Source organism: Phocoena phocoena, chromosome 1 (genome assembly GCF_963924675.1).
Source record: "Phocoena phocoena chromosome 1, mPhoPho1.1, whole genome shotgun sequence".
Taxonomy (NCBI): Eukaryota; Metazoa; Chordata; class Mammalia; order Artiodactyla; family Phocoenidae; genus Phocoena; species Phocoena phocoena.
This window is the reverse complement of record NC_089219.1, coordinates 103,960,501-103,977,545: the sequence shown is the minus strand read 5'-3', so window position 1 is coordinate 103,977,545 and position 17,045 is coordinate 103,960,501. Positions and strand designations below refer to the sequence as shown.

At 37.9% G+C, this 17,045-nt stretch overlaps 1 protein-coding gene across 1 annotated transcript in view; it reads right to left on the bottom strand.

Annotated features, from left to right (window-relative positions):
* MAN1A2 (mannosidase alpha class 1A member 2) overlaps nucleotides 1-17,045 on the bottom strand; it is a 166,729-nt gene that overhangs the window by 113,392 nt on the left and 36,292 nt on the right. The window contains exon 2 of the mRNA XM_065878155.1: nucleotides 2,930-3,185. Within this exon, the coding sequence (XP_065734227.1) occupies nucleotides 2,930-3,185 (256 nt within the window). The remainder of the gene's footprint in view (nucleotides 1-2,929; nucleotides 3,186-17,045) is intronic.

Sequence of the window (17,045 nt, the reverse complement as noted above, 5' to 3'; positions counted from 1 at the left end):
TATGTATGCTCTATAGGATTCACTTAGCAGGTCTGGGTTGTCCAAACCCTGCACATCCTCAAAAAAGGTCTGGCCTGTACCAGCCTCCTGGAAAATAACCTCTAAACCTTTATTATCCTGCCTGTTAAGAGTATCTTTGTTTACCTGAAGTCTTGGGCCATGTCAGATAGTTTATGCTAAAACGTGATTTACAGTGGGGACCTTGAACCACACGGTATCAGCATGACCTCTGGAGGGGCTGAAGAACTAAGATTAGCCAACCCTACATAATGAACTCTTGATAAACAATCTGGACACCAAGGCTGGGGTGAACTTCCTTGGCTGGCAATACATTGTGCACATTGCCACAAATCATTTCTGGAAGAATTAAGTGCTGCCCGTATCATTGCACTGGGAGAGGACAACTAGGAGTTTGTACCTGGTCTCTACTGGACTTCGTCCTATCTGCCTTTTCTATTGATTTTAATCTGTACATTTTCAGCTGAATACACCAAAACCATGAACCATGAATGCAACAGTTTTGCTAAGTTCTGTGAGTACTCCCAGTGAATCACTGAGCCTGTGGGTGGTCTTGGGTCCTCTCAACACACACTGTTACCTATCTGAATTATTATGTACATCAGACAGTATTTCAATAAATTCTAATGACATCTAAAAAAAAGGTCAGGCATCTGAAAAGAAATGTATCAAAGTCCTCAACACTGTCCAAAGAAAGTGCCTCAAGCAGCCTGAGTATAAAACACAGAATCCAAAGGTGAGGTAAAATCAGAGGACATATTTTATACCAATTCATAAGGCCACGCTTAAAATACCTGCAAATCTTCCATATTCATTACTAGAATATATCCAAATAGATATCTATTTGAACTAAACTTATTGTCTTATTTTATGATGAACAATAGATTTGAAATATTGTTGATGCTATTACACTCTAACAAAGTCTTTTCTTCATAAGCAGTACAACTACAAACTCCACCCAGAATTAGGAGTTCTAATTAACAAAGTTCTACTAAAATATTCACTAGATTTCCTCTCCCTCTGGTACTCTCTTTATCTCCAAATAACTCCTAGAATAACAAATTGACAGACTTCTGAGACCAAAAGAAATTTTTAAAAAGTTGAAATCAATCCTTCCCTACTCTTCAATCCATTGAGACTCTTTGGAAGGATATGTTCTTAATCTGCAGTATAGTTAAGTGGTATCACAACGGGTTCCTTGAAAGATGGCAGACATAATGCTAACTCTTCAGAAACATGTTTATGAGAAGATTTACATAATATCTAGCAGAGTTCCGAGTAACTAAACACTTAAGAAATTTCTTATTAAATGATAAATTGTTATGGATATACTCTACATTATTTATAAAATACTGAACATCAAAAGATCTCTGAACACAGGGTGAGTAATGTAACTATCCAAACAACATTATATCAAAAATTTTAAGTATTCTATAATTATAATCGATATTAAGAGAGTTTTAGCTCTTACTGCCAACTTGCAAACTGAACTACAATTTTGACCTCAAAACAAACAAGATCAAAGTATGACACCATAGATGGTACAAATACAGACAGATATTGGGTTGGGTGGCCAAAAGATTCATTCAGTTTTTTCTGTAAGATGGCTCTAGTAGCGCTTAGTTGTCTTTAACTTCATTCCAAACAATTTTATTAGATTGTATTGTGACAGACCTCATATCAGTGTGCATTAAAAAAACAAACCAAAACTGGTGAATTTTTGTGCAGCCATTTTAATATTGAAGATGGAAGAAATAAAGCAACATTTGGGGCATATTATGCTTTATTATTTCAAGAAAAGTAAAAACGCAACTGAAACACAAAAAAAGATTTGTGCAGTGTATGGAGAAGGTGCTGTGACTGATCAAACATGTCAAAAGTGGTTTGTGAAGTTTCATGGAGATTTCTCGCTGGATGATGCTCCATGGTCAGGTAGACCGGTTGAAGTTAATGGCAATCAAATCGAGACATTGAGAACAATCAATGTTATACCACACAGGAGATAGCCAACACACTCAAAATATCCAAATCAGGCATTGAAAATCATTTGCACCAGCTTGGTCATGTTCATCACTTTGATGTCTGGGTTCCACATAAGTTAAGCAAAAATAAAACTTCTTGACCATATTTCCGCATAGTAATTCTCTACTTAAACATAATGAAAATGTTGTTTTGAAAACAAATTGTGATGGGCAATGAAAAGTGGATACTGTACAGTAACGTGGAATGGAAGAGATCACGGGACAAGCAAAATGAACCACCACCAACCACACCAAAGGCCGGTCTTCATCCAAAGAATGTGATGTTGTGTATATGGTGGGATTCGAAGAGAGTCCTCTATTATGAGCTCCCTCCGGAAAACCAAACGATTAATTCCAACAAGTACTGCTCCCAATTTGACCAACTGAAAGCAGCACTCGACGAAAAGCATCCAGAATTAGTCAAGAGAAAATGCATAGTCTTCAATCAGGATAACCCAAGACCACATGCCTCTTTGATGACCAGGCAAAAACTGTTACAGCTTGGCTGGGAAGTTCTGATTCATCCGCCGTATTCACCAGACATCGCACCTTCCGATTTCCATGTATTTAAGTCTTTACACAATTCTCTTAATGGAAAAATTTTCAATTCCCTGTAAGACTGTAAAAGGCACCTAGAACAGTTCTTTGCTCAAAAAGATAAAAAGCTTTGGGAAGATGGAATTATGAATTTGCCTGAAAAATGGCAGAAGGTAGTGGAACAAAATGGTGAATACATTGTCCAATAAAGTTCTTGGTGAAAATGAAAAATGTGTCTTTTTTTTTTTTTACTTAAAAACCAAAGGAACCTTTGGCCAGCCCGATATAGATAGATAGATAGACAGACATATCCATATCCATAACACCCCGTATCACAAATCTCAGCTTATTACCTCTTTAATTTTTTCCCTTTTCTCTCTTAGGTCATTATCTTCTGGTTCTCCACCATGTGTTCCTATAAGGTTTGGTATAGGAACTGCTGGCAGTGGCTTTTTCTCTTTTGTCTTCATTTCTTGGACTACCTTATTTTTCTCTGTCTGTATTTCTGCTCGGATTTCCTCTCTTGACTTTTTTAATTTTTCTTTTGCTTCTTCCAGGGCCTTCTCATGATCAGCTCGAATTTTATTTCTCAAACGTTCTTCTTCTTCCCTATAAGAAGAGGAGAAAAATAAACATAAAACTTAAAGTTTCCTCCACCAAACCCTGATAGTTGTTTTCTGCTCCTGCCATTAAAAAGAATGATCCATAGGCTTCCCTGGTGGCGCAGTGGTTGGGGGTCTGCCTGCCGATGCAGGGGACACGGGTTCGTGCCCCAGTCTGGGAGGGTCCCACATGCCGCGGACCGGCTGGGCCCGTGAGCCATGGCCACTGGGCCTGCGCGTCCGGAGCCTGTGCTCCGCAACAGGAGAGGCCACAGCAGTGAGAGGTCCGTGTACCACAAAAAAAAAAAAAAAGAATGATCCGTGAGAGAGACTTGGATCTACCTGCCTGAAGAAGAGGATAAATATATCTTAGTATGAGAAAGAAAATGAGTTCTAGATGCTGAAGAGCAACCACTCACACAGTGGAGAAAAAGGGAACCTAGAAAGTTACAATTTAAGGCCCAAGTAAAAACAGAAAATAGCAATCAATAACTTATTAGTAGACACATGAGGAAAAAAAAAGAGAGAGAGAAAAGAGAGACCAGTGAAAAACTAGATGGGGGAGAGAAAATAAAAAATAGAAGTAAGTATCAAGAGGGGACCAAATAATAAACAACAAGGTCCTACAGTATAGCACAGGGAACTATATTCAATATCCTATAATAAACCGTAATGGAAAACAATATGAAGAATATATATATATATGTATAAGTGAATCACTTTGCTGTAAACCAGAAACTAACACAACATTGTAAATCAACTACACTTCAATTAAAAATAAAGAAAAAAGCTTAAGTAAATAAATAAATAAGAGCATTTCATAAACTGATGTGAAGAGGGGACAAAATATAAACATAGGGTCAAAGAAAGAGAGAGAAGCAGGAAAGATAAGAGGATGGGAAATTTTTTATTTGTTATATATGCATCATGCACTTCTAAAATTTTGGAAATTCCATCGATCTTACAACACAATGGTCCAACTGATGTGAGCACGACCACTTAAAATTCTCTTGAGCCCTTGTTAAAAACACAGATTCCAATTTAGCAGGTCTGTATGAGACCCATGAATTTGTATTATTAAGAGCTCCTTTGATGATTCTGGTGTGCATACAGGTTTGGAAACCACTACTGCAGTAGATACCTACTGGGTTTCTACCCAGCGCTGAATCTTTTCTCCACCTCCACCCCAATCCACGTGAATGAATACAGGAGTGGTAGTTACTATTTTCCAAATCATCCAGTGATGACTACTCTAAGGGGGTCACCAAAGTTACCTCTCTAGAAACTGAATTCAAACTCTGGACTTACAACATTGCTGGTGAGATTGTAAAACAGTATAGCTACTTTGGAAAAGTTTAGCAGTTTCTTTAAAAACTAAACGTAACTATCACAGAATCCTGCAATTGCCCTGGACATTTATCCCAGAGAAATTAAGGCTTATGTTCACACAAAAACCTATACACAAGCCAGTTACAAAAAGACAAATACTATATGATTCCAATCATATGAGATTCTTAGGGTAGTCAAAATCATGGAGACAGAAAGTAGAATGGTGGTTGCAAGAGGCTGGGGGAAAAGAAAAAACAGGAGGTTATTGTTTAATGGGTGCAGAGTTTCAGTTTAGCAAGATGAAAAGAGTTCTGGAGATGGATAGTGGTGACGGTTGCACAACAATATAAATGTATTTAATACCATTGCACTGTACAAGTAAGAACGGTTAAGATGGTGAATTTTATGTTATGCATATTTTACCACAATTTCAAAAATTGGGGGGGGATCCTATACAAAAATGTTTATAGCAGCTTTACTCATAACAGGCAAAAACTGGAAGCAACCCTTATGTCTTTCAACAAGTAAATGGTTAAGTAAACCACTGTTTATACTGTGGTATAGCCACACTATGGGAATACTACTCAGCAATAAAAAGAAACTATTTGTAAACACAACTTGAATGCATTTCAAAGGTATTATGTCAGTGAAAGGAGACAGTCTCAAAAGTTACATTTTACTTGACATTCTCAAAAAGACAAAAATAGAAGGATGATGACTATATTAGTGGATGCCACAAGTTATGGATAAGGGGAGAGGTTAACTATAAGAGAATAATACAGGACAGTTTTTCTGGATTATAGCATTGTTATATATCCTATTTCAGTGGTTACACAAATGTGAACATGTGCTGAAAATCACAGAACTGTATATCAAGAGAGAAAAAAATCAATTCACAGCCTAGTATTTAAAATAAAATGTTAAATGTTTAGAGAAAAAGAAAATTGGATACCTTGCTGTGAAAAAGGGCTGATGAGGAAAACAGAAAAGAGGAGGAATCACAGCAGAGCCAGAGAGTCAGGGACAAACAAGGTCATCCGGGTAGCAAGAAAAAGTCCACAGGGCCTGCAGACAGACTGGATATGAAAAAAGTATGGCACAGAGGAGCCAAGGTTGGCCCCAGTGTGCATCCAAGGGTAATCCTGGGCTGATCTATTCAGGAGACTCAGGCAGATGAGGGTAGCAGCAGCAGACAGGTGCTGAATAAAGTCTTAGATAAGGTAACCAAAGTAAATACAGGCAGGTACCACCCAATTGCCTTCCAATCCCCCTCCCCCTCCTTACCAACAGAAAACATTGTGCCTAGGCCTAGAGAATAGATCCAAGAAGAATCATTTTGTAGTTGGGAAAAAAGTACTTGAAGTAGAAGTACTTAAGCAAAAAGTTAGGAGACAAGGATTCCAGTTCCAGCTCTGCTCCAAACTCACCCAGCAACCTGGCACAAATCACTCAAAAACCTCTAACATCAGTACTTTCTTCAATAAAAATAGGAAAACAAATAATACTCTCCTAATACACTTGGCTACACTTATCCAAGGTAAGTACAAGTATTTAACAAAAATGTAATTTTCTATACAAACATAAACCATTAATTATATCAAATCCTCCAATCTCTGTTTCAAAATACAAGTGAATGCAGTAATCCCCACAAATGCACTTTATTCCTGCTTTTCCTTTCTTCCTTAAGAACATCTTTCCACAATAATCATTTAGTAGCACCATGCGTTTTCTTTCTCGTTTTTTCCCCTATATATCTCAAATTTTTATTTTGATCTCTTTTCAAGGAGCTCCTCAAATTTTGCTTTAGTGCCCAAATTTCTAGATTTTAAATTACACCAGCTGGATCAAATGTTCTGGATGTTTATTTTCACCTGAATGATCTTTGTTTTACTTATGTTTTTAAGATTTTTTTTTTAACTTTGATATCTTCAACAGATAATCATGTTGAACTTCCATTTGCAAATGTCTCTTGCTTTTCATCAGTGCCTTATATCTTTCTATGTAGTAAAGAATTTGGCCTTGCCCAAAGAGAAGTCTGGCCTTGTCCTCAGCTTCTGGGAGGTAATCTGTCAAACGTCATAGAAGTGTCCTTGTTTATGGTGGGTGCTGACCACACCAGATTTTAGGATGGGGTTGGCCACATCCAATAGTCCTAGGGTGGGGGCTGGCCATGCTAAAAAAAATCCAACAATACCACTTAGGGTAAGGGTTTTGGGTCACAAAGTATGAGCCAACATGGAGACTGAGTTCAACTACATGGGAAATCAATTAATCATGCCTTGAAAACTCTGGACCCCAAAGCTCATGAGAGCTTAGGTGGGTGGCAACACATACTGTCACACATTGATGCTGGGAGAGTAATGTCCTGACTTTAAAAGAAGAGGACACCAAAAGCTCCACATTTGGAACCTTCCTGGAATTTATCCTATGTGCTTCTTTCCCTTGGCTGATTTTAAACTCCATCCTTTCTCTGTAATCTATAATCCTTTCATGAGTGTGATAACTTACAGTGAGTTTTGTGAGTCCTAGCAAATTATCAAACCTGAGGGTGGCTTTGGGAGTCCCCTGAAATTTCAGGTGGTATCCGAAGTAAGGGTGGTCTTGTGGAGGACTGTGCCCTCAAACTTTGCAGTCTGGCTAACTCTGGGTACCATCCAAGGCTTCCAAAAAAAAATCTGATCTTAAATCTACAGGTTCTCATGAGATTTGAAATTACTTTTTCAATTATATCCTATGTGTAATAGTTAAATCACTTTTTGATATCCCATAAGTAATATTAGGTTTGGGGTTTTTTTTTTAGTTGTTGTTGTTGTCTCATTTTGTTTTGTTTTTGTTTTTTCCTTCCACACACCCTTGATCCTTGAAAATCAGAGGCAAATGACAAAACTAATAATTGTTTTGGGGTTAGATATACCAGGCACAGACTTAGTCAACTACTTAGATTATCTTATTTAATCCTCATACCAATTTATGAGGCACCTTATATTTAACACTGTTCTCCATCTTATTAGGAAAACACTAAAGCACAAAGAGAAAAAGGAATTGGCTCAGGGTCTCAGAGCTAGTAAGTAGAGAGCCTAGGTACAAACACGCGCATTTTGACTTCTTAAACTATGCAAATACTGCCTTTCACACAAAAGATGAATTTTATTTAAGAGATTGTCTCTACTGTGTAGACACTGATACCATTCCCTCAATATCTTGCTCCCTTCCTCCTTAGTCTTAGAGCCATCAATTTTTAGCTAAGCATATGCTCCTGCAAAATAAAAATTCTATTTTTCAGCTTCCGTAATAGAAACTGCCCTATAGATCAGAAACAGACTTCTACTTTGCTTCAGCTTAAGCCACTATTATTTTGTGATTTTTATGGCTGGTGAATGACCTAGTCTTTACTGAGCCACTCTCCACCCTAGATGTCCTCTTTCCCTGAGACTCTTGTTAGTATCTAAGGGCTGATCTGCCAGAAATAAACTAACCAAGTAATAGATTTCCTTCTCCAATTAGAGTGTTTAAATAAATCATGTTTGGAAACATTCTGAAAGATAAATACAACCCTAGATTACAGAAGAACAGATAAAATTACATTGAAATCTTGTTTGGCAAAGATTTAGGTGAATATACATTTCCCTTTTATATTCACTACATCCTTCTTTACTAGAGTTTTACTCTTCACCTACAAACATGAAGTCTCATCCACCCTTAAAACATTAAATAAAAACTTCCTTCAAAACTGCCTCCAGTTCCACCTTCACTGGTGTTCCCCCTCCTTCCTTTTACCACCATACTTTTTCAGAGTACTACATTTGCTGTTTCCACTTTCTCTAACCTGACATCTCTTCTACCCACCACAGTTAAAAACTGATAGCTAAGTTTTTCCTTCCTTTGAATTCCCTGTTTCTCACACCTGCCTTTCCAACAAGCCTCTAATTATTGGCTTTACCATCATCGATGAACCCCCAAAATGTATTCCATCCTCATTTCTGTTCTTACTCTATATACCTTCCTATTCAACATCATCCAGCTGTATTTTCTCAACTATTATATCAAAATATTTATAGTCAGCCTTTTCCACGTTACTAAGTACTCCAGATCCAAATTTCTAATATCATGTAAGACACTTGTCAAACCCCTCTAATTTAACATTCCCAAAACAGAACTGAATGATTACCATGGAAAAAGGACAATCACAGGCTAAGCTCATTCATGAACACAGATTTTTTTTTTAATATTAGCAAAGTTATCAGTAACATTTAAAAAATAGGAAAAAAAATTCATCATAACTAATTGGACTTATCCCAGAAGTGAGAATAGTTTAACATCAGAAAATTCTATCCACGTAATCTACCTATTATTAAAGAAAAATTGTACAAAGTAAAAACAGAAAAGTGACAAAATTCAACACCCATTTTTATTTTATTTTTTTTTTTTTGCGGTACGTGGGCCTCGCACTGTTGTGGCCTCTCCCGTTGCAGAGCACAGGATCCGGACGTACAGGCTCAGTGGCCATGGCTCACAGGCCCAGCCGCTCCACGGCATGTGGGATCTTCCCGGACCGGGGCACGAACCCGTGTCCCCTGCATCAGCAGGCGGACTCTCAACCACTGCGTCACCAGGGAAGCCCTCAACACCCATTCTTAAAACTCTACAGCAAAGGAGAATAAGAGAACTTCAATCTAATAAAAGCTATCTTCCAATACCTACAGCAAATATCATTCTTCATAGTGAAACTTTAGAAGCGTTTCCTTCAAAATGAGAGAAACAAGTAAGGATCCTCACTATCACACTTCTGTTTGATTGTACTTCTAGCCAGCAAAGTAAAACAAGAGACAAAAGTAAGATTAAAGTATAAGAAAAAAATTAAAGTTCCAAAAAATAATGCCTTCTATGACAGATAACATGCTTTTTATATAGAAAATCCAAAGAATCTACAAATTATTATAAATAAAAGTACAAGGAACGGAAAGAAACTATCTAACAGACAGAAGGTACTCAGTAATTTCCTTCTCTTCCTACTCATTGGGTCTCATCTTTCTAGACTCCAAGCATTTAAACTTCTTTTGATAACATTCTTTCCTCATATTGATAGAAACACTTTTTACATCAGCTTTCATTCACATCCATTATTTCATTGCTAAGATTTCCAGGCCCTGTTCTTTGACCTAGATTTAAGAAACATGAGAGCCCTTAAAGACTTTGGCATATATTAACTACCCTCAACCATTATAAGGGAATTTTACTAAATTGACTCTTACTAATCTCCAAATTCTATGAAAACTCACCAAAGCCCCTATGAAGTGACTTTTTAAAAAGTGCTGAATAAATCAGCAATGTAATTCTATCTTTTAAAAGATAAAAGACAATGCCCATACAATGGTCCTTGTTTTTAATAACAATGTTAGATATTAAATAATCTTTCAAACACCCTAAATTTTAATAACACCCTAAAGATATTTCAGAGGATCCAGGAAAGCACAACAAAAATAGTTGAAACAGTTATGTAAATAGCTACTTATGTACAAGTATAGGCCAAGAATGGTTTTAGGAAACAACTATAGGAGAGTGAGCAACCAGTACAGAAAATACTCAAATAACAGTATTCTACAGAGCTCAGTGGCAAGTGCCTAAAGGAATTAAGCCCTTCCAGAGAGAAATGTCACTCCTTCAATGTCATGAGTAACTCTTTAAACTCAAAGTAACCAAGAGGTATCAACCATTATAAGGGAGTTGTTCACAAATACAGTCTACGATGATTTGCAATAGCAAATTAATATATCCCATTTGCACAGAATAACACTGTCATATAAATAACAAAGACCTTTCTGAATGTTACCCTTTTAAGCAAAATCATGTATTCTTCTGGTGTACTGATTTATAGTTAAGAACCAAACAACACAAATTCTATCACACTTGGGCTCACAAATTCTGTAAGAGTGAATCCCATTCTTAAGAAAACATGTTAATAGAAAAGTCCAACTGTTTCTCAATATGAGTAATTGTCAGCTACCTGAAAGAGGATGAAAGCAATTCAAGGTGAAGCACAGAGAAATTCACTGACCCTCAGCTTCTACACCAAATCCAATTACTCTGGTCATGTAGCTCCCACAAAACACCAACTTCTTTAGTGTTCCCACTTTAATAAAGCAGTTGGTGAACCATCAACACAAACTCACTGTCTCCATCTTAAGTTTAGTTAGATACAGGTCATTTATGTGGCTATTAACAGATTTTATTTACATAAAGAGCTGTTACAGATTAATCTAACTTGGGTTTTAGGGGATTTTAGTTTGAATTAATGGTAATTTCAGGTTAGTTATCAGTCACTGAATTAACTTCAGCCTAACTCAATGATAATCAACAAATATTTACCAAATGTGAGTGGCACTGAGCTAGATGCAGGGAATATAAGAAAAATAAGACACATTATTTGCCCACAGGAGTTCACAATCTAATAAATATGTAAACAAAATAAGCACCAAACAGGAAGATCACAGCAGAGGAAGTAAATAACTACAGGTGAGGTACCAGGGGACCATAGGTTAGATAGAAGAGGTGTCTAACAGCATAGGCATATTCTAATAAGCACATGAGTACAACCTGAAAACAGATCTACATAGGAAATAGCAATCGAAAGGCATGATCTTCAAATAGAAATTAAAAGGAAAAAAAAGAAAAAAACGAGTTTGCAAGGAAGATCAAGAAAATAAGGGCATACTAAGTAGAGAAGGAATAGTGTACAAAGATATGGAAGAAGCGACACAATACACCAGTTAGGAAATAAGTTGGTATGGCCACTAGGGTATAGTATGCAGGGTGGAGAAGGGTGCAGTAGCATAGAATAGACTGGGCATAATAAGGAAGACAGAGAAGACAAAAGCTCAATCGTGAACAGAGCTTGTGTTGCAACCTGAGGACAAAAGCAAACCATTAAAGTACTTCTAATTGAAAATGGCATACCTGTACTTAAATCTTCAGAAAAACACCTCCTCAGGATTGACCTGGGAGAGGAGGTAGAAAGGGAGATACAAGGTTGGCAGTACGAAAGGGAGTTAGGTGATCATAGCAGCCACCCAGGCAAAAAATGACCAAAAACTAATAAAATCCATCTAGCATAGATATGGAGAAGGACCAAATATCAGCGACCTTAGAAAGTCAAGAATAGTAAGTTTAGGTAAATGATTAAACGTGAAAGGGAAAAGAAGTTAAGGATGATAGGTTTTCACTATAGTAACTAAATAGAAAGGAGTACCATTAACTAGACAGAGCCTAGAGGACAGGTGACTTGGAATAAAGGGAAAGAGTAAGAAAGAATTATTAAGTACGGTTTTTAGACACGCTAAGTTTAAAAGGTCAGCAAAGCACACAGGTTAAGACGTCCAGGTCTGAAGACTTGGATTTGGAAATCATCAACCTACTGGAGGCAGCTAATGCTCCAACTTAACTGTTCACTTATATGGGTGAATTTTATGGTATGTAAAGAAAACTTCAGTAAAGATGTTTATTAAAAAGCGGGAGCAGGGGCGTCCCTGGTGGCACAGTGGTTGAGAGTCCACCTGCCGATGCAGGGGACACGGGTTCATGCCCCAGTCCGGGAAGATCCCACATGCCGCGGAGCGGCTGGGCCCGTGAGCCATGGCCGCTGAGCCTGCGTGTCCGGAGCCTGTGCTCCGCAACGGGAGAGGCCACAACAGTGAGAGGCCCGCGTACCACAAAAAAAAAAAAAAAAAAAAGATCTCACATGAAGGACCTCAAGTTCTAACCTAAGAAAACAGAGAAAGAGAAAACTAAACCTAAAATAAGCAGAATAAAGGAAATAATAAAGATAGAAGTGAAAAAATAGAAAACAGAAGATTGAGAAAAAGCAATAAAAAAGCTGGTTCTTTGAGATTAAAAAAATTGATTAATTCTGACAATACTAATAAGAGGGGGAGGGGGAGAAAAGCCACAAATCACAATAACACAATGAAAGAAGCATAACCACAATCCTACAAATATTAAAATGATAGTAAATGAGTATCACTAACAACGTTACACCAAAATTTCAACAATTTATACACCTTGTTAGAAATAAAAAAATACTCAAGTAAATTTAAGAAGACCTAGATTAACTAAATAGCCTATATCTATTAAAGAAACAGAATGTGTAGTCAAAAACTTTTCCACAAAGAAAATTCCAGTTCAGACGGTTTCACTGGTGAATTCTACCAAATATTTAGGGAAGAATTAGTATCAGTTTTACAGAAACTCAGAAAATTGAAGAGGGAATACTTACAACTCACCTCGTAAGGGCAACATTACTCTGATATCAGAACCAGACAAAAAAAATAATAAATTAATGAAAAAACAGAAATGGGGGTTTCCCTGGTGGCGCAGTGGTTGGGAGTCCACCTGCCGATGCAGGGGACACGGGTTCATGCCCCAGTCCAGGAAGATCCCACATGCCGCGGAGCAGCTGGGCCCGTGAGCCATGGCCACTGAGCCTGCGCATCCGGAGCCTGTGCTCCACGACGGGAGAGGCCACAGCAGTGAGAGGCCAGTGTACAAAAAAAAAAAAAACAGAAATAGTGTTTTCCCAACACCATTTATTGAAGACACTATTCTTTCCCCACTCAACATTCTTGGCTCCCTTGTCAAATATTAGCTGGGCTCTCAATTCTGTTCCACTGGTCTATGTATCTATTTTTATGTCAGGACCATATTGTTTTAATTAGTATAGCCTGGTAGTATAGTTTGAAGCAAGAAGTGTGATGCACCTAGCTTTGTTATTCTTTCTCAGGATTGCTGTGTTTATTCAAGATCTTTTGTGGTTCCATACTAATTTCAGAATTGTTTTTTCTAGTTTTGTGGAAAATGCCATTGGAATTTTGATAGAGGCTGCACTGAATCTATAGATGGTTTGGGGGGCGTATGGAAATTTTAACAATATTAATTCTTCCAATCCAAGAACATGGGATATCTTCCATTTATTTGCATCTTCTCCAACTTCCTTCATCAAAGTCTTATTGCTTTCAGTGTACATATTTTATACCTCCTTGGTTAAATTTATTCCTAAACATTTTATTGTCTTTGATGCTACTTGTGAATGTGACTGCTTTATTGCTTTTTCAAATAGTTTGTTGTTGCTGTATAAAAACATAACAGGGGCTTCCCTCATGGCACAGTGGTAGAGAGTCCACCTGCCCATGCAGGGGACATGGTTCGTGCCCCAGTCCGGGAAGATCCCACATGCCACAAAGCGGCTAGGCCTGTGAGCCATGGCCACTGAGCCTGCGTGCCCGGAGCCTGTGCTCCACAACAGGAGAGGCCACAACAGTGAGAGGCCTGCGTACCGCAAAAAGACAAACAAACAAAAAAAAACATAACAGATTTCTATATGTTGATTTTACACCCTGCAACTTTACTGAATTCCTTTATTAGTTTAACAGTTTTTTGGTGGAGTCTATCTGCAAACAAAGACATTTTACTTCTTCCTTTCCAATTTGGATGTCTTTTATTTCTTTATCTTGCCTGACTGCTCTGGCTACAACTGTCAGTACTATGTTGAATAGGAATGGTGAAAGTGCGCGTACCTGTCTTGTTTGTGATTTTAGAGAAAAAGCTCTCAACCTTTCACCATTGAGTATGATGTTGGCTGTTATTTTATTATATACGGCCTTTAAGTTGAGGAACGTTTCTTCTATATCCAACTTACTGAGTTACCATAAAAGGATGTTGTATTTTGTCAAATGCTTTTTCTGCATCTACAAAGATGATCATATGATTTTTTTATGCTTCATTCTATTAACATGTTGATTGGTGTATTTGAGGCATTCTTGCAACCCAGGGATAAATCCTGCTTCATCATGGTGTATGATCCTTTTAATGTGATGTTGAATTCTGTTTGCTAATGCTTTCTTGAGAATTTCTGCACCTATATTCCTCAGATAGCCTATAGTTTTCTTTACTTTTTGTACCTTATCTGGCTTTGATATCAGGGTAATGCTGGCCTCATTAAATGAGTTTAGGATTATTGTCTCCTCTTAAACTTTTTGAAGAGTTTGAGAAGGACTGGCCTTAATTCATTCTTAACTGTTTGCTAGAGTTCATACGTGAAACCATCTGGTCCTGGGCTTTTTCTTATTGGGAGGTTTTTTATTACTGATTCAATCACCTTACTCATTATTGAACTGTTCAAATTTTCTCTTTCTTCATGATTCGGACTTGGTAAGTTTTATGTTTCCAGGAATGTGTCCATATCTTATAGATTATCCAATTTGTTGGTGTATAACTGCTCACAGTACTCCTTTATGATCCTCTGTATCTCTGCAGTATCGGTTGCAATGTCTCCACTTTCATTTCTGATTTTGAGTTCTCTTTTTTCTTAGCCTAGTTAAAGATTTGTCAATTTTGTTTATTTAAAAAAAAAAAACAGCTCTTAGTTTTGTTGATCTTTTCTATTGTTCTTCTGTTCTCTATTTCTGCTCTGATCTTTGATATTTCCTTCTTTCTGCTAACTTTGAACTTAGTTTGTTCTTTTTCTTAGTCCCTTGACGTATAAAGTTAGGTTGTTTATTTAAGAGCGTTCTTTTTTCTTAATGTAGAAAACTACATTGCTAGAACTGCTTTTTGCTAGATCTTCCATCCTAGAACTGCTTTTACAGAATCCCATAGGTTTTGGTATGTTGTGTTTGCATTTTCATTTGTTTCTAGATATTTTTTAAATTTCTCTTTGTATTTCTTCTTTAACCCACTGATTGTTCAAGAATGTGTTGTTAATTTCAACATACTTGTGAATTTCCAAGCTTTCCTCCTGTTATAGATTTCTAGTTTCTCTTTGTCTTTGACTTTTGGCAGTTTTATTGTAATATGTCTTAGAGAAGATCTCCTTAGGTTTGGTTTGTTTGGTGACCTGTGAGGTTCACAAACTTGAATATCCAAATCTCTCCCCAATGACTATTTCATTAAATAAGCTTTCTGCCTTCTTTCCCCTTCTCCGTCACTTCTTCTGGAATATTAAAATTCATTAATTGGTTTTGAACACATCCCCTAGATCACATAGACTTTCTTAACTCTTTTTCATTATTTCTTATTTGTTTTCCTCTGACTATAATTTGAAAGTTCCTGTCTTCTCTTTCACAGATTCTTTATTCTGCTTGGTTCATTCTACTGTTTATGCCCTCCACTTCATTTTTTCTTTTTCTTTTCATTCATTAAATTCTTCAGCTCCAGAATTTCTGTTTGGTTCTTTTTGATGATTTCTAGCTCTTTGTTAAACTTCACATTTTGTTTGTATTGTGTTCTTGATTTTGTTGAATTGTCTGTATTTTCTGAAGTTTCCTTAAAACAGCTATTTTTTTTGTTTTGTTTTGTTTTGGTTTTGCGGTACGCGGGCCTCTCACTGTTGCGGCCTCTCACTGTTGCGGCCTCTCCCATTGCAGAGCACAGGCTCCGGACGCACAGGCCCAGCAGCCATGGCTCATGGGCCCAGCCGCTCCACGGCATGTGGGATCCTCCCGGACAGGGGCACGAACCCGTGTGCCCTGCATCGGCAGGTGGACTCTCAACCAATGTGCCACCAGGGAAGCCCCAATACAGCTATTTTTTAATTCTTCATCAGGTAACTATAGATCTCCATGTCATTGAGTTCAGTTACTAAAAGTCTGTGATCCTTCGGTGGTGTCATGTTTCCTTGGTTTTTCATGTTCCTTAGAATTTTGTGTTGCTGTCTTCACATTTGAAATATCAGTTAGCTCCTCCAGACTTTACTAACTGCCTTCTGGGGAGAAATATCTTCCATCAGCCCTGTTAGAGATTCTGGGGCTTTCTCAGACCTTCTATGGATACACTTGATCCATGCTTCTTGTTCCCTCTTGTGGCAGAATTCTTAAGCTTGTATGCTTTCTCTCAATCCTGCAATGCACCAGACCGAGTGCTGACAGCCTCTCTTTTGTCTTCCCAAAGGTGGCACTACGGCTCAAGTTTGTGTTCTCTCCCTGGCACACAGATTGGAGAATTCCAAAGCTTGCTCTCACCACTACCTTCAGGAACACAGAGAGCCGGCTGCAGAGTGGGAGGGTATGTGAATGATACATGTGGGATGCTGGGGATGCCCATGGGCCAGTTGAAGGAATCCACAGGTGAGGCTTCCCCAGCAACTCATGGGCAGGCTTCTTGATGGAGTCCATGAAGCACTTAATAGGATCCACGTCCCTTTAATGTTCTCCAAGAGTCCTATCTGCACTATCCCACTCTTTTCCCACCCCCCGTCATAGAGCTCACAATTTTAACACTCTGGATAGGCTGAGAGAAATGAGCCTCTTTGGCAGCATCCTGCACAACTAGGGAAGCTGGTTGCTCACTCACCTGCTCTCCCTTTCCCCAGAGGGAGAAACCACAGGTTGAAATAGGCTCTCTTGGCCCTAAGCTGTGCCATACTGGGGGAAGCGTGATTCAGGTAAAGTCAAGCTGTTCCTTTCACCCACTCCAATGAATCCAAACTCTTTTTTCTTTTTTTCTTTTTTTTTTTTGCTCTAACAGAGTGTTAGAACTTCTCCTCTGCAAA